Source organism: Cotesia typhae, unplaced genomic scaffold (assembly GCF_013202065.1).
Source record: "Cotesia typhae breed Kobodo isofemale line unplaced genomic scaffold, CoteBio_Ctyphae contig_4, whole genome shotgun sequence".
Lineage (NCBI taxonomy): Eukaryota > Metazoa > Arthropoda > Insecta > Hymenoptera > Braconidae > Cotesia > Cotesia typhae.
In genome coordinates, this window is record NW_027423748.1 from 11303149 (window position 1) to 11319213 (window position 16065).

The 16065-nt window shown below is 30.1% G+C and overlaps 2 protein-coding genes and 1 long non-coding RNA gene across 5 annotated transcripts; 1 reads left to right on the forward strand and 2 right to left on the reverse strand.

The window, feature by feature from the left end:
* Positions 1-65: 65 nt before the first annotated feature.
* Fim (plastin-2 fimbrin) lies at positions 66-13493 on the forward strand. Of its 3 annotated transcripts, XM_074242482.1 has the most exons (7): positions 70-216; positions 553-743; positions 1923-2194; positions 8627-8838; positions 11166-11596; positions 11701-12916; positions 12991-13493. In XM_074242482.1, the coding sequence occupies exons 5-7, from the start codon at positions 11238-11240 to the stop codon at positions 13222-13224; spliced, it is 1809 nt and encodes a 602-aa protein (XP_074098583.1). In that variant the 5' UTR covers positions 70-216; positions 553-743; positions 1923-2194; positions 8627-8838; positions 11166-11237; the 3' UTR covers positions 13225-13493. The 3 variants fall into 3 exon arrangements, with proteins under 3 accessions (XP_074098582.1, XP_074098583.1, XP_074098580.1); XM_074242481.1 differs by lacking the exon at positions 8627-8838 and having other exon boundaries at positions 66-216; XM_074242479.1 differs by lacking the exons at positions 70-216; positions 553-743; positions 1923-2194; positions 8627-8838 and adding an exon at positions 10896-11083.
* Positions 4576-6715, reverse strand: LOC141527160 (uncharacterized). The gene is made up of 2 exons (XR_012479153.1): positions 6060-6715; positions 4576-5005 (listed from the first exon to the last, which is right to left on the reverse strand). It is a non-coding gene; the product is annotated as an uncharacterized LOC141527160 (long non-coding RNA).
* A 620-nt stretch (positions 13494-14113) lies between the features above and the next one.
* On the reverse strand, positions 14114-15914 carry LOC141527007 (uncharacterized). The gene is made up of 3 exons (XM_074242222.1): positions 15661-15914; positions 14849-15576; positions 14114-14636 (listed from the first exon to the last, which is right to left on the reverse strand). Exons 1-3 carry the CDS (start codon positions 15689-15691, stop codon positions 14397-14399), a joined length of 999 nt encoding a protein of 332 aa, XP_074098323.1. The 5' UTR covers positions 15692-15914; the 3' UTR covers positions 14114-14396.
* Between the last annotated feature and the right edge of the window lie 151 nt (positions 15915-16065).

Consider the following 16065-nt stretch of genomic DNA (forward strand, 5'->3'; position numbering starts at 1 on the left):
TTTATATATAATAATATTATTAATAATAATTGCAGTGTATATTTCGGCGGTTGATTAATCGCGTCTGAAAAGAAGGAAAAACAAGTTACAGTACAAACAGCAGTTTGTTTAAAGGGTCATCGAACTGGACCTGGAGTTGAACCAATAGCACGTACCGCGGACTCCAAGGACTGAAAGACGTGAATGGAGACCACTTCAGAGAACTGAACTCAAGCGGTATGACGCCTCCATATTTAAATATAACTTTATCCAAAGGATCTTTTCCGGGTAGTTTATTTTTTATTTATTTATTTCTTACTAATTTTATTGTTCTATAAATTTTATTTCTCAATAATTCATTGACGTATTTCCTCTCAGTTTCGTAACTAATTCAGATACACAGATAAAATTATTTCAGCTGATAAAAATAAATCTTACTGATTATAAAACGTTATCAATGCCCCATATAACTAAGTGCGATGTGCGATAAAAAAAAAAAAAAAAAAATCATTGTATCAACTATTACCAAATAAATTTTTCACTTTACTTATACTTTTATTGTACTTTTTATAGGACAGGATATTTCCGTGAGAATAAACACTGGCCTCATTATCCAATCCAACTACTATTAATTATATACAGTATTTACTGTTTATAACTAAACAAACTACACCAGATCGATATTGATATCCAGTTAATGAGTCATCAAATTCTTCTACCCTGCTCTATTGGTTGGTTGTAAAAAATAAATTATCAAATCATAAGTAAGTACTTATTGGTGATGATCATAAAATTAACGCAATTACAAATATAACCGGTACGCGTATGCTAAGTAATGATAGTTTCCAGATGACAGGCCTCGATGATTATTATTTATTGTTAATATCTTTGAGATTTATATACATAAACTTTAACGACGTAACCACTAAAGAATTTTCAGTCGCAAGGTCGAGAAAGGATTGGAACGGAATTCCCATTTGATTTCTATCTAATTTTAAACTGCTTTCTTTCCTTCATTTTTTTTTTTTTTTTTTCAACCTAATCCTGACATAAGCATTAAAAAATGATAATGATTTAAATATAAATTATACTTCTTTATATTTTTCAACTGGAAACAGCACATGGCATTTTTGTAAATAAATTTTACAAGAAAAAAAAAAAAAACATTTAAAAAATACACGCACGATATTTAAAAGTAAATAATATCCAATTTGTTGATTCAAAATTGGATTTTGAAAATTGCCGGATGTCTGTTATTTTCGTATCATAAAAAAACATTAACATCATAACACCGATGGTTTTAAAAAAATTTTTTTTAAAATAAAAATTGATGAGCAAAGAATATTTTATTTGATATTAAAATTTTTCGCTTGGTAGTCTGATTACAATTGCAATGAGTTACTTAAGTCTAACAAATTATCTAAATATTAAAACACGTGTCGAATATATTGGGTAATGATAATTAATATCATCAGAAAATAAATAAAATCGAGTAAACTCAAGTAATTGTCACACATTATCCTGTTTGTTGGGTTTAGTTATTACAACTATGACGATATAAAAGTACAAATACTCTAAAAGTTTACTACAAATGTATAATATTAAACCAGTATAGGAGCATATGTATATAGAAAAGTCAGGTTTAGTGATTCGTACATTGGTAGTGACTTGCGCGTCTCTTTCACAACCTTATCCCCTTTATACATGTACACGGTTTTTAAAAAAGTTTGTGTGAGAGTACGAGGGTACGTAAGTACGAGCTGGTGGGGATTGTCTACTCAATTCGCCGTATTTCGGAGCTCGTTCTACTCCCGCTCAGTGTTTAACGTTCAGTTGGCTCCGCGATTGGGCTACGTAAACACTTGGCTTTTATATTTTAAAATAATCCATTTAATTAATTATTAAAAATAACAAATAACTAAATAAATAAATTGGTTTTTCAGACGGTGAAGCTCCCTCGAGTGCCCGGATAGATATTTCGGAGCGAGGGCCCAGTGATTTATTATTCGGCAAGTGCCGGTTTGTTTTTTCGGAGTGGAAAAAATTTTTTTTCACCAGAGTCAAGCCTAGAGAAAGATAAAAAGAAACCCCACGAGTGAGATAAAAAGAGAGGGTGTGCGGGCGTGGAAAAAGTAGTAGAGATCACGGAAGGATTCAGGCAAACATGGCCACTACTATTGACGACCGGCAGGAGCTCTTGGAGCAATTTCAAACGGTTAGTTGCTTATTTAATATTATATTTATTTTATTTTAAATATTAATTACGCTAGATTGTTTTATTTAAATAAGTTTATTAAGATTGTTCCGTGTCCTCGAGTGACTACGGTTTCTCGAGAAATAATTACGTAATCTGGGTTTTTTCAAGTATACACTTGGGTATCGATCGGTGGGTTATCATTTGTCGCGTGGGATACCTGGGCACCTCGTGTTCATGCGGTTTTTTCAGTATAACTTGCGAACCGGCATTCTTAACTTGTCGCCATCCTTTTGTTACTTTGTCAGCGAATTTTTTAACTCCTAGCCCATAGGATTCCCTTTTTGAGTTTCATTCTCTCTCTCTCTCTCTCTCTCTCTCTCTCTATTCATAAGCAGTGACTTGACAAATCAATTCTTTACTCCAATTTTTTATAATAAATTAAACATTTGACAGTTTTTAAAATTTTTTTCTGATAAATTTTAGATAAAAAATTTTTTACTATCATAAAATGGAGTAAATTCTTATCTATAAGTTATCCGTAACTACAGTTTATAATTAACTCTGAAATTTATATTAAAAATAGTTATTTGTGTCATAGTTGATAAAAAAACTTTCCCAAATAACTCGATGAATGTTATCTATTGTTTTAATAAATAAATTAGATGCAACACATGTCACTCTCTGACAGTTAAATCGATAAAATAATAATATATATTTTTAATTATGCGACACTATTCAAGGTCGCGTGTGGTCTTTACATGCTTATCTATCGATAAACATAATATGTTAAAATTTAAATATAATTACATACATGTAAGGAAGAAGACCTGGTAGTGTTGCGCGAATGAATAAAAAACTGTTTCCATAAAAAGGGAAAAATTAATGGGATGACTATTTTGGTGAGTCATTTTGCGTCATTTTTTAACTGAAAAAACAATCATTTTATTGATATATCAAGGAAGTTGTATTAAATACTTGGTACTTGATATAATTTATTTATTTTTTATTTTAAATATGTTAGAAAAAATTTTCCCAAGCGCTTAGCAGCTTTAAAAAAATTTAACGGCCAAGATAATTTTCGAGATAAGGAATATTAAAAATATAAATTTAAAAAAAGAATTACTTTAGTTATTAACATGTGCGTGAACTCTTGCATGCATTTATGGATCTCTGTCTTCATTAAACCGTTATAATTTATAAAAATTCCTCAAAACCGGAGTAGCGTTTTATTTTTAAAAAATAACTTACAAAACAAGTTTCGCGTTAAGAATATTTAATTTTAATGACTATATAGAACATGAAAAAATATTTAAATAGTCGATTGATTTTAAAAGCTACCTGAACGAGGTAGAAATAAAATTTCCGATGCTACTTTGAAATTGAAAATAATTTTATTACCTACCGTAGTTTTTACTTTATAACGGTAGAAAAGAGATAACTTGATAAATCTTCAGGAGGTATTGAAAAAAAAAAAAAAGAAAAAAAAAATACAAAATTTTTTATCTTCCGACACTCGAAAGACTTTTAATGAACTATCGATCAAAGACAATCTTATTTGTCAAATTACTATCACAACATTTTAGCTTCGATACAGATACTAATCCATAACAGCTTTTGAAAGAACAAAAGGGAATTAAATTTTAAGAGGACAGATAAAATTACGTTCTTCTGGCGTACTACCGCCGGCATTGTCCTAAAAATCTTCAATTATTCTATTGATCGTATGCAAAAAAACCGAGTCCCTTCATATTCACCACTTGTTATATATTAAATGGAACTGTGGATGTTTTGCCGAGACCTAGGGGTTGTGTCTACTGCAAGGCACAAGGCATTAAGTATTGAAAAAGATGGCCAGTTCACCCCACGCACACCAGACACGTATTTATGCGCTGCAAGTGTATGCACACCCCATAAAATATATATCATATATATGTGCATTGGTTCTCAGTTAGGGTGATAAACCCGACAGATATCTGGGCTTTGTTGCCAGGGTAACGCCTCGATCCTTAGTCTTTAGCCCTTGTCATATTTTTTTAATTAATATCTGTCTTTTCAAATCAATACCTATTGTCAATTGTTAACAAAAAGAAAAATTACTGTAATAATTCAAAAATTACAAAAAGTGTTATTAGGGCTTTGTTCGCCCCGTGAAATAGCGAGGGTGTCTGCTGGAAAACGATTTTATTTCACACATCTCTGATAGATCATCTTAATATTTTCCTCCAGGCGATTATTTTTATTTATAAATCCTCCGGAAATTCCTCACCGCAATATCCTGGTTTTGAATTTCTTTTCGCAATATCCATACACCTTGTGTCAGTATTTGTGATACGCTTATAATTATTAATTAACTCTTTGTCATTAATAAACAAATTCCACGTCATTTAATACTCAAACAATTGTATTATATTTACACGAGACAAATTGGCCTTGAATGTTTTTAATTTTAAAATCCACTGTCTGCGCGTATTTTTATTAAAATTTTAATACTCGAATACAATTACCAGCTACTTGTTTAAAAATTAGCGTTTTATTTTTTTTTTGTCATTGTGTGGATGCATTTGTTACGCAAGAACAATTATTTATAAATAATGCCGTATGAGGATGCAATACAGTACAGTTCGCTACACCTTTTTTCGCCATACTATACTTTACTTAAATAATAATAATAATAATAATAATAATAATAATAATAATAATAATATATAAATAAACCGCGCATATATATTTACAAACTAGTGTCTAGGCTTGAGAAATAATCCAACCCATTGTTTGATGTAAAATCACGGGTCTCAACTCTCAACTCGGATTTTTTTGCCCTTGCTCTTCCTGCAAAAAGTAAAGACTAAAATAGTTCACCTTTCATCTTTTGATCTTTAGTTCCTTTTAAATATTAAGAGTAATACTAAAAGTCTTATTGACCTGAAAAGACTGTACTCGCATTCGAATAAAAGCCGGCTCGCTACTCAGAAAATACTTTTTTATTTTTTATTCTTTATCATGAACATAATCATAGTTAATAATTTATAAATTAAAAATTATTAAAATAATAAATTTTTTAACATGTCCTAGATATCATGACAAATGTAAATATGACACTTATATTTATTCATTTAAAATAACACGTGGGCTCACAAGATTTTGACCTTGGGGGCATGTAAATTAACGCTTATACATTTTTTATTCCATTTCTAAAAGTAAAAGTTTTTTTAGCTCTAGCCGATAATTATTTTATCTTAATAAAAATCGTAAAAAATTATCTCAGCTGTATAATTATAAAATAATAGATTAGCTCGCTATTTAATTAACTCATAAAATTTTACAAGTATGTAGAAAAAAAAAAGTTTAATTAATTATGATAAAGAATAAATTATTAAATGAAATATTTAATAGAAGTAACTGTACAAAGACTATTTAATGGCAAATATCACTCTAGTTTTTAACAAGAAAATTGCGTGTTCAACTTCCTTATCACATTGTCTATTATTTAGCACTAAAAATACTTAAATGCTTCGTAAAAAAACTTCAATTATTTTAAACTTAAAGGAATTATTTTTTATATGAAAAATCCGGTAAGTTGAAACGAAATGAATATTTTTCTATCAATGGGTTTGGCAGACTCACAAGCACACAGTTCAATTATTTTAACTTAAATATACTTGTTCAACCGTAAAAATAAATTCTGAAAGCAACAATTTACTCTATTCAAGATTGTTGTTGAGTCAAATGTTGGGAGAAATTTATTTAAAAAAGAAAAATTATACTCTTACTGTAATACAACATAACTTGAACTACACAACAATAAATTCCGACATTGACCGTCTGCATTAATTTCACGCTCTTAAATTTCAAGTAATTTTTAACTTTATCCTTTTTAACTTACCATTTTCTCACACTTTTATTAATATATTTTTTTATTTCATTCAGAATTAGTTTAGTTTTATGTCATTCCAACGATGACTGTCTAATTGAATTACGCGTAAAAAAGCTAACCCTCAGCAACGGACTTTGATTTATATTCAGCCACCGTCTGTTGCATATGTGTCAAGTAAAGATATAGATAACTAATTATTCTAACAGAACGTACTTGCAGTGACTAAACCAAGATATACATACTGATTACTGACATAAAAATATTGCATTGTTGATAATTGTTGAAAGCAGTAACTTATGGTATGATACTGACGAAAATGAGTCACTTAATATTGATTATAAGCAATCTTCCTTGTGACTCACTCATGCATGCGATCCTTGATTATTCTCTATCAGTTAAATAAATAATTGTTTACTTATTTACCATAAATACCTTCTTTTAAAATGATAAACCTAAGACATAAATTATAAACAATGTCACACGTGTGTTTACTTATTAGACCCCCGGCGTGAACATTGCGTTGGCACGTGACCCTTTTTATATCCAAGTTAAATCTTTATTTTACAATCTATTTTTATTTTTTTATGAATCTTTTTATGAATCTTTTTTAGAAATTATTTTAAGTATTGTAATTATTAATTTAATAAAAAATAAAATATCCATTACCAGCTTTTAGTAATTTCAATTAAAATTATCTTTATTGTGCTTAGCGTCCATTATTAATAATTAAATCCACTCGAGCACTTAGTGCAATTTCAAATTAAATAACAATAATGATGTTTTAAGAGCATTAATTTGCAGAAGTGCATACAAATAAAACGAAATATATCAATGAAAATAAGACACTTTTTATTCACATAAACTAGAGTTGTGGAGTTAATATTAACTCACACCTTGACTATTACTAGTCTTTTACTTTCAACGTTTACATGTGCACTTATCCAAGTTTGTAAATGTGGATAAATATTACGGAAGCTAATTCTCAGGCTTAAGGGCGGCCATCCTTTGTCTTAGGATCCCACGATGAGCATATTACCCATGTATGTACTTATAATTAATTCAAGTAGAAACCTCCAGCGCTAAAATAGAGTTCAATGAACCGAAATTTTTATTTATACCGTATGCAAACGGGTTTGTTTGTAATTTTGTTAAACAGCCGAATAGAAGTACTTTTCCTATCTAAATTTTAGACTATTAGAAATGTAATTTTAAAAATTTTTAATTCATAAAAAAATAAACTAATCAAAACTTTGTAGGGGATGCAAATACAATTCGATTAATCTATAATAATCATAAAAAATAAATTTTTTTGAAGATAAGAACATAAAATTAAAAAAAAAAAAAAAAAAAAATAGAAAATGATGATATCTTTTAAATTCTTTCTACCAGGTGGTGAGTATATCGTATCATACGGCAAATACTCGGTTAGAATACCAACATACTTTGCAGAAGAATAAATATACATACAGATGGGCTGAATGAGTGTGTGGATGAACGATAGTGGATAGTGAATAGTGGGTGCAAACGGGTATATCCACATCCATATAACCAGATGCATACATACATACTCATATGCTCATACACGTATGTAATACTCATATAATGTATAAGAGCAGAGTATAGTGGTTTGTACATAACATTCCACACTAAAGATTCTTTGTCGTTGATTCTCGGTCTTGTTTGTCGTTGTCTGCTTTTATTTTTCCCCAGTCCAACGTGACTGGTTTCCCCTTGAACTCTGATTAAAGATACACCGTGTCCTAAAACTATACATATATAATCCTATCCGCGACTCAAAATCCTAGATATAGTCCAGGTTGGTTATTTACAAAATTAATCCTGTCTTCAAAAATAAACACAACAGTAATAATTTAAAAAAAAAAAAAAAACCATCATATTCCTCTCTGCATTAATGTACATATGCATATTTTGTATTACAATTTACGTAAGAGGTTTAACATTGTAATCTTGCGGTAGAGTTACGTTAAAATAGGTCATAAATAGGATTTATGAAACACTTGAGTAAGATTATATGTGAGAAAAATAATAAAATAGGCTAATTAAATGAATTAATAATCTCATTTATTACTTTGACTAGAGATAACGTTTCTTTGTTTGATCTTTGTTCACAAACATTTTAATATAGCAAATAAATTAAATATTTGATATCTAATTAATTATTAACATGTCATCTAATATCTAACTTTAATTAATCTCTCTCTCTCTCTCTCTCTCTCTCCCTCTCTCTCTCTCTTTTGTTCATTTTAATTGGATAACTATAATTATTTTTTAATCGAGAGAAAAACTCATCGGAAGCGGAGAGTGATAGACCGAAAATAGTTCCCTGATAATGATATTAAAGAATAAAAAAAAAATGATTATATTTTATTCGCGTGATTGCGACAACGCGTGGGTAATATGAATCACGGGATATATCAGTCACTGAGTCACGTTAATATTTTTCCGGTTTTAAAAGTTTAACCAGTTATTACCGAGTGTGTTGCCTGAAAAATGAATGTTTACGTTTATTGTGATGTTCCATTGTAGACTGACTGGATATACTTTTAAATATTAAGGTTGAGCGGGTCAGTGACCTCGGTAGTTGTTGTCCCACGAGACATGTTAGGTTTTGAGTTTGCTACCAATCCAAGTGGAGCTACAAATGGGTGAGATAGCCTCGCAAAGGGCGGAATGACGGCAATGATCCGCAAAACGTGGGCTGGTTATTGCAATTAGCCCGACAACTCAACATCTTGCCCGACAACTGACAACTGACAACAGCCAACAGGTTTTTATGTTTGTTCCATAACACTATAAGACTATTAAACAATTTAGAGCTTCCAGGAATCTGCTACTGGATTTATATTAATTATATCGCTTCATTTTATCGTTTTTTCATTCTTAATTTCATTAATCATTAATATATCAACTTTCAGGCTTATACGTGTAATTAAACGGTGCTATTAGTTGACTTGATTGAATAGTAATTATAATGGTATCAGGTTTAATATTATATATCATAAAATTTATATAGATATAATAAATTTGTGAAACATAAAAAAGTATTAAATATGATTATTATAATTAAATAACTGATGATGCGTAATTTAAGTAGACGGTATTAACTGAGATTATTACACTGTGAAACAAGTTGCAGCTGCAACATCAACCTCTTGATATATACTCGGTATGAGTACCCTAGAAAATTATAACTTTCAACTCTTAACATGTGTTTTCATTGATAAAAACATTTTTTAACTTTTATAATTAAAAACATTCATTTTCTAACGATATAATTGACCTAAAAATGATAATAATTTAAAACATTTTTTTTTTTTTTTAATTAAAAACAAATTTATTTTGCTTTCTTATAATTAATATATAAAGACAAAAGATAAGTAGTGTTAGTAATGAATAATTTACACTAAGAAATAGAAAACTTTTATAGTAAGAATAATTGCATGTGTTTAAACATGAATTCAAGGCCGTGAATTGTCATCCGATATACAAATGTCCTCGACCTGGGATAGGAGCTTAACTTTTATTTTTTATTCTTATTGTTATTATCATTATAACAATATATATATATATATATATATATATATATATATATATATATATATATATATATATATATATATATATATATATAAATCCACTCACACATTATAGCAGTAGTATTTGTACGTGAGAGTCAAAATGTGATGTAGAATGTAGTCAGTGCCGATAATACTAGTTAGTATTGTATACGAGTACACGCTGCGAAGCTACAAGTACTCACTTTAAATCCTCTTTATAATTTAAAGCCTGCATTATAAATACGTTCCATGAAATCAATAATTTATATTTTTAATTCGAATAATTTATCCGAAAATTTGCGATAACTTTTACATAAAGTCCAAATCCGCTAAAATAAGAACAATGTTATTTATTTAAACAGTTATAAGACTAAGAAAAATATAATATAAAATAATGAGAATGAGAATGAGGAAAAAGTTTAATAGTAATTCTGTAGTTGTAATAATTCAAAATGATAAAAGACATAAATATCTACGAATGCCTATAGCATTCCACGGTGTCAGTCTCAGTCATCAAGTAACCATAACGGTGACGACATGGGTTACTAACCAGCCTGGCTATTACCGAGTTTGCTGGAATAAATAAAATATATTCTATATTCTATATTATATCCTCGAGTAAAGACCTTTTCATTTTATCATCATCATTATTGTTATTTTAATAAAACTCTGCGCCGATTTGTCCTTCAGTGTTATTGTTATTGCACTTGATCTCTGCTCTTTCCTCGGTAATGTTAATATAAAGACTTCAACAGACTTTTTTCATCCTCCGTTTCATGGAACAGAACAAAACTCAACTGTATCCGTGGAAATTAGCTCAAGTATTGTTTTCCATTTACGCGACGCTTTTTTGCCTCATTAAATAATGTAAATTCTAAAGAACTAACAAATAAACAAGCTTTGATTTAATTTAATTTTTTAAAAAGTCTAGACTTTGGTTTATTTGTAAAATAAAATGTAATAGGAACAGGAAGGAAGCCTAGCCTGGCAGACGGATATTGGGATAAATTCAAATTTAGTTTCCAGGCGATGGAAAAAAAAAAAAAAAATTAAATAGGTAGTTATTTCCTGACCTGGACCGGTACCGGGGATTTAATCCTTCATCCAATTACGCGCTTATTTTAAGTAATTACTACAAACTACAAGCCGTAAGCGTTATTGATGATCGATTAGATAAAACTCGCACAAAATTCCGCGAATGTATACTTTTTTTTTTTTTTTTAATCCGATCTGATAAGGATAAGCATCGCGAGTCTCATTGATCTGTCGGAGTTGATACCGTCTTTATTGCAGAGCTATTTAACCAAATAAAAGTTTATTTTGCTTTAAAAATTTTTAGTTGTTGATAAAATAATAGTTTGAGAAAAATAAAAATAACAAATGGAGATGCTAAATATGAAAAAGTGGAATGTTATAGATGAATACTTGAAAGATTTTCCTAATTTTTTTAAATTAGTCCGTTTATTATTATTATTATTTTATCAAGTAGATAAAGATTGTCATAATTTATATTAATAATTTGAATTATTCTTTTTAGATTGACGAGAATGGCGACGGTTTCATCGACGTGAAGGAGCTGAGAAGCGCGCTGGACATCTGCGGGTTCAAAATGCCGGGGTACAAAGTGAGACAGATGATAGAGGAGTACGATGACAAGCAGCAGTTCCAGCACAAAGGCCGGCTTTCCTTCGACGAGTTCGAGAAGCTCTGCAAGGAACTCAAGGCCAACGAGCTCGGCTCTACCTTCAAGCAAGTGGTCTCCAAGAAGGAGAATCTGGAGACGCTTGGCGGTATTTCCGAGGCATCCAGCGAGGGTACCACTCACTCAGTTAGGCTCGAGGAACAATTAGCCTTTAGCGACTGGATTAATACCAACCTGGGCAGCGATCCAGATCTCAAACACTTGTTGCCGATCGATCCAGAGGGACGGCTTCTCTATGACAAAGTCAAGGATGGAATTTTGCTCTGGTAATTATTTTATTTCAACATTAATTATTATTTATTTTTTTTTTTTTATTTATTTATTTATTTATTTATTTATTTTTTTTTTTTTTTTTTTTTTTTTTTTTCAGTAAAATAATAAATCACTCGTGTCCGGATACCATCGACGAGCGGACGATAAACAAAGAGAAATTAACACTGTACAGAAAACACGAGAACTTGACTTTGGCGTTGTCATCAGCTCAGTCAATAGGTTGTAACATAGTAAACATCGACGCGCATGATTTGACAGCCGGAAGAAATCACCTGGTGCTGGGACTGCTCTGGCAAATAATCCGCATCGGTTTGTTTAATCAAATAACCCTGGAAAATTGCCCTGGACTGGCGACGCTGCTCCAGCACGGCGAGAAAATAGAGGATCTCTTGAAATTGTCGCCCGAGGCAATCCTACTGCGCTGGGTTAACCATCATCTGGAGAACGCCGGGGTGACTCGTCGTTGCAACAACTTCCAATCAGACATCACCGACTCTGAGGTCTACACTTATTTAATAAAGCAAATTGCACCGAGCGGTACCGGAGTTACTCTCGAAGCCCTAATGGAGCCTAATCACGTCACAAGAGCCGAGATAATGCTCCAGCAAGCCGCGAAGCTTGGCTGCAGAAGCTTCGTCACTCCCAACGACGTCGTCAACGGGATTTACAAATTAAATTTGGCGTTTGTCGCTAACATGTTCAACAATTATCCGGGACTCGACAAGCCCGCGGAGAATATTGAGGACCTCGGTTCTCTGGAGGAGACCCGCGAGGAAAAGACATACAGAAACTGGATGAATTCAATGGGAGTCTCGCCTCACGTTAATTGGCTCTACTCTGATCTCGCAGATGGTCTCGTAATCTTCCAGCTCTATGATATTATCAAGCCCGGTACTGTTAATTGGCCGAAAGTTCATATTAAATTTAGCAAACTCAGAAAGTTTATGGAGAAACTGGAAAACTGCAACTACGCCGTGGACTTGGGAAAGAAAATGAACTTTTCTTTGGTAGGAATCGCTGGTCAGGATATCAATGACGGTAACGCTACGCTTACTCTTGCCTTGATTTGGCAGCTAATGAGAAGCTATACTCTCTCTGTTTTGTCGGGTCTTGTTGGAAATTCTGGAAAAACTGTTGAGAAAGAAATCGTACAGTGGGTTAATTCTAAACTTCAGGCTGCGGGTAAAACGAGCAGCATCAAGAGTTTTCAGGATGACGCTATCTCTACTGGGAGACCTGTTATCGATCTTATCGATGCTATCAAGCCTGGTATTGTCAACTATGACTTGGTAAAAACCAGCGAAACTGAAGAGGTAATTTTTTTATTAATTTAAATTCATACTTTTTATTTAATATATATTTTAATAATACTTTGTATAAATTTCAGGATAATTTGGACAATGCCAAGTATGCTATCTCATTAGCAAGAAAATGCGGAGCAAGAGTTTATGCTTTGCCAGAAGATATAACAGAAGTTAAACAGAAAATGGTGATGACAGTATTTGCTTGTCTAATGGCCACTGATTACGTCCCAAACATGGATTCCAAGCAAAATAACGTTAATAATGTAAACAACGTTAACAACACCAATAACGTCAATAATGTCAATGGACAATCATAGATTTATAAATTTATTAATTATTATTTTTATTTTTAATTTTATTTTATATAAAAATTTTTTTTTTTTTTTTTTTTTTTTTTTTAACGTAATTATATATTGTATGATTAATGCATTGTATATATGTCTACTTGATCGATTAGATAAATGATTCAATCACGGGAATCAAATGTATTTTATTCGACTGATTTTCTGGGAGTAGTTCAAATTTATAACTTTCATATATTTTTTTTTTTTTTTTTTGCATCAAATTAAATCAAAATTATGTATGGCATTCCCAATAATAATAATAATAATAATAATAATAATAATAATAATAATAATAATAATAATAATAATAATTATTATTATTATTATTATTATTATTATTATTATTATTATTATTATTATTATTATTATTATTATTATTATTATTATTATTATTATTATTATTATTATTATTATTATTATTATTATTATTATTATTATTATTATTATTATTATTATTATTATAGTTATAATTTCATTGAAAAAAATAAAAATAAAAATAAAAATAAGAAAAATTTACTAGTTTAATTGTATAATTTTATTGTAATGAAATTAATGCGCACAATAATGTGTAATCGACGTGCCATTAATACGTACGGAAATGTCGATAGTTAATAATATTAATTTTATGATTTATTTATATATTATTTCCGTTTGTACTTATATAATTACTAGGTAGTATTGATAAAGTCTTTGAATAAATAACATAAACGATTATTAAATAATAATTAATCGGAGACTAAGATTAAAAGGTTAACGCAATTATTGCTTCATATTTAAAAAATAAAAACATACATTTATATATTAGATAATAAAATATTATATCAGCGTCTTAAAAGTTTTAAATCTTTGTAAAATTTATACGTAAATTTTTAAAAAATTTATTTATACATTTATATTATAAATAAATCGCTAAATACGAGTAACTTTATCCCTAAAGGGGCGATTGCAATTTTTTATCACTCGAATACGAGTTTTTAAAGCCTAATCAGTGATTTCATTTTTTATAAAATCATTTATTAGATTGAGAGTGTACATGGTTTATATTATGTAATCATTATTTAAATAAATTCAATCTTACAGCTAAAAAAAGTCTTTATTATTCATGCACTTGTAGTTCGAGTATAGTAATTAAAAAAAATTAATTATTAATTTACAATTGGCGGATCATTGGCGAATATTGTAGCAGAATGAGATGAAGGAATTCGTTTTAATTCATCAGTTGCTGGTTCAATGGACTCCAAATACAGATTAATATGTTCATGAGTATCACCCAGCTTTCCATCATTATTTTTAACCATATTAGAATTATACTTCATTGTTCCAATATTTTGGCTGTGAGACTGAAAGCCATGAGGCGCTACAACAAACGTGGTGACCGAAGATTGCTGAAATATCCAAATTACAATTATAATCTATATTTATAAAATATATCAATATATATATATATATATATATATATATATATATATATATATATATATATATATATATATATATATATGTATATATATAAAATACATGTGGCTAGTCAAATGAAAGCTCTTGATGAGTGCAACGTTGACTAGGTAATAATAAACTATTTAAAAAAATTTATTACCATTGTAATATTCAAAATAGCAGGTATAAGTCGGTTATGAACTTCTCCAAAAATAGTAGGACTTATCTTGGTGCATTTTCTGACGTCTCTTATTTTATCCATGGCAATCATCGGGCTCTTATCCCCGTAAGCAAACGTCTCAATATGCAATTTGTCCCCACACTTGCTGTCCCAGCGCATGCTTTTGAATTTTATCTGTTTAGATACTTCAAAGGTGGTCTCGCACTTTCCAATAAGAGACTTTTCCGGAGCGACGGCTTCGACGAATGCAAATCTCTCTCCTCCCTTGTCAAACTTGTCAAACCCGAAATCCAAATGAGTGGCAATCATCCGAAAGATATTGAGCTGTGCACCCTGAATCGAAGTCAAGACCCTCAACTCCTTAATCCCGCGTTTCTCGTAAATAATCTCAAACTTTTGGCCAACAAGCTTGGCCACCAGCTTCTGTGAGTCTTCATCGCTGTTTAAAATTTTGGTACCTTCCTCATCTACGTTGTAATTTATCTTGTCGGCATCCTGGACGTAGCACTGCAACGCGTCGGTGAATTCTTCAGCTTTTGTTGAGAAAGGTCGGCATTTTACAGCCATTGTTGCGTTTACACATAATTTCATGTCTGGAAGTTCTTTTACAATTGCCAAATTTACTCCGAATTTAAATAAATACTCTGGTCCAAATTTCCATAGCTCCGGTGACTCCTCTCGACACGTCTCAAATCCAATCAATCCGACTGTAATTTTTTTTTTTTTATGTTTATTAATTAAATAGTACACTTTTTAATTAAGATAAAGTAATGATAATTTGAAATACTCACTGACAAATGGTATCAAACTGAGTGTCTTCATCCCGTAACGTTAGCCAAGATTCTGTAGCGGTAACAAAATAACCGATTGAAGTTTCTTACGTTGCCTTTTATATTAATTCTAATTTGATGGGTATTATATTAATATAAATTGCGAAATTGCACTGTACTTAAAAAGCACTCAGTTCATCGGATTGACATTCATCGCCCGTTTAATTGGATAATCGTTTTGATTATTATTATAATATAGATTAGAAAATTACATTCACTAAATTCTAAATAAATATTATAATTTTTGTATTTTATAGATTTTAAAATCAATACTTTAAGCTCTAAAAATAAATTAAAAAAAAAACTTAATGTAACGTATATTTAATAAATTATGAAAAAAAAATAATTTTTTGTTTAATAAAATTG

Excerpts from the sequence above, each read along its gene's own strand:
- Fim (XM_074242479.1), top strand. The coding sequence starts at position 11,009 with ATGGAGATGCTAAATATGAAAAAGTGGAATGTTATAGATGAATACTTG. Across the intron at positions 11,084-11,165 it reads TTCCTAATTTTTTTAAATTA|ATTGACGAGAATGGCGACGG; the intron begins GTCCGTTTATTA and ends TATTCTTTTTAG. Across the intron at positions 12,917-12,990 it reads AAACCAGCGAAACTGAAGAG|GATAATTTGGACAATGCCAA; the intron begins GTAATTTTTTTA and ends TATAAATTTCAG.
- LOC141527007 (XM_074242222.1), bottom strand. The coding sequence starts at position 15,691 with ATGAAGACACTCAGTTTGATACCATTTGTCA. Across the intron at positions 15,577-15,660 it reads CAGTTTGATACCATTTGTCA|TCGGATTGATTGGATTTGAG; the intron begins GTGAGTATTTCA and ends AAAAAATTACAG. Across the intron at positions 14,637-14,848 it reads CTATTTTGAATATTACAATG|CAATCTTCGGTCACCACGTT; the intron begins GTAATAAATTTT and ends TGGATATTTCAG.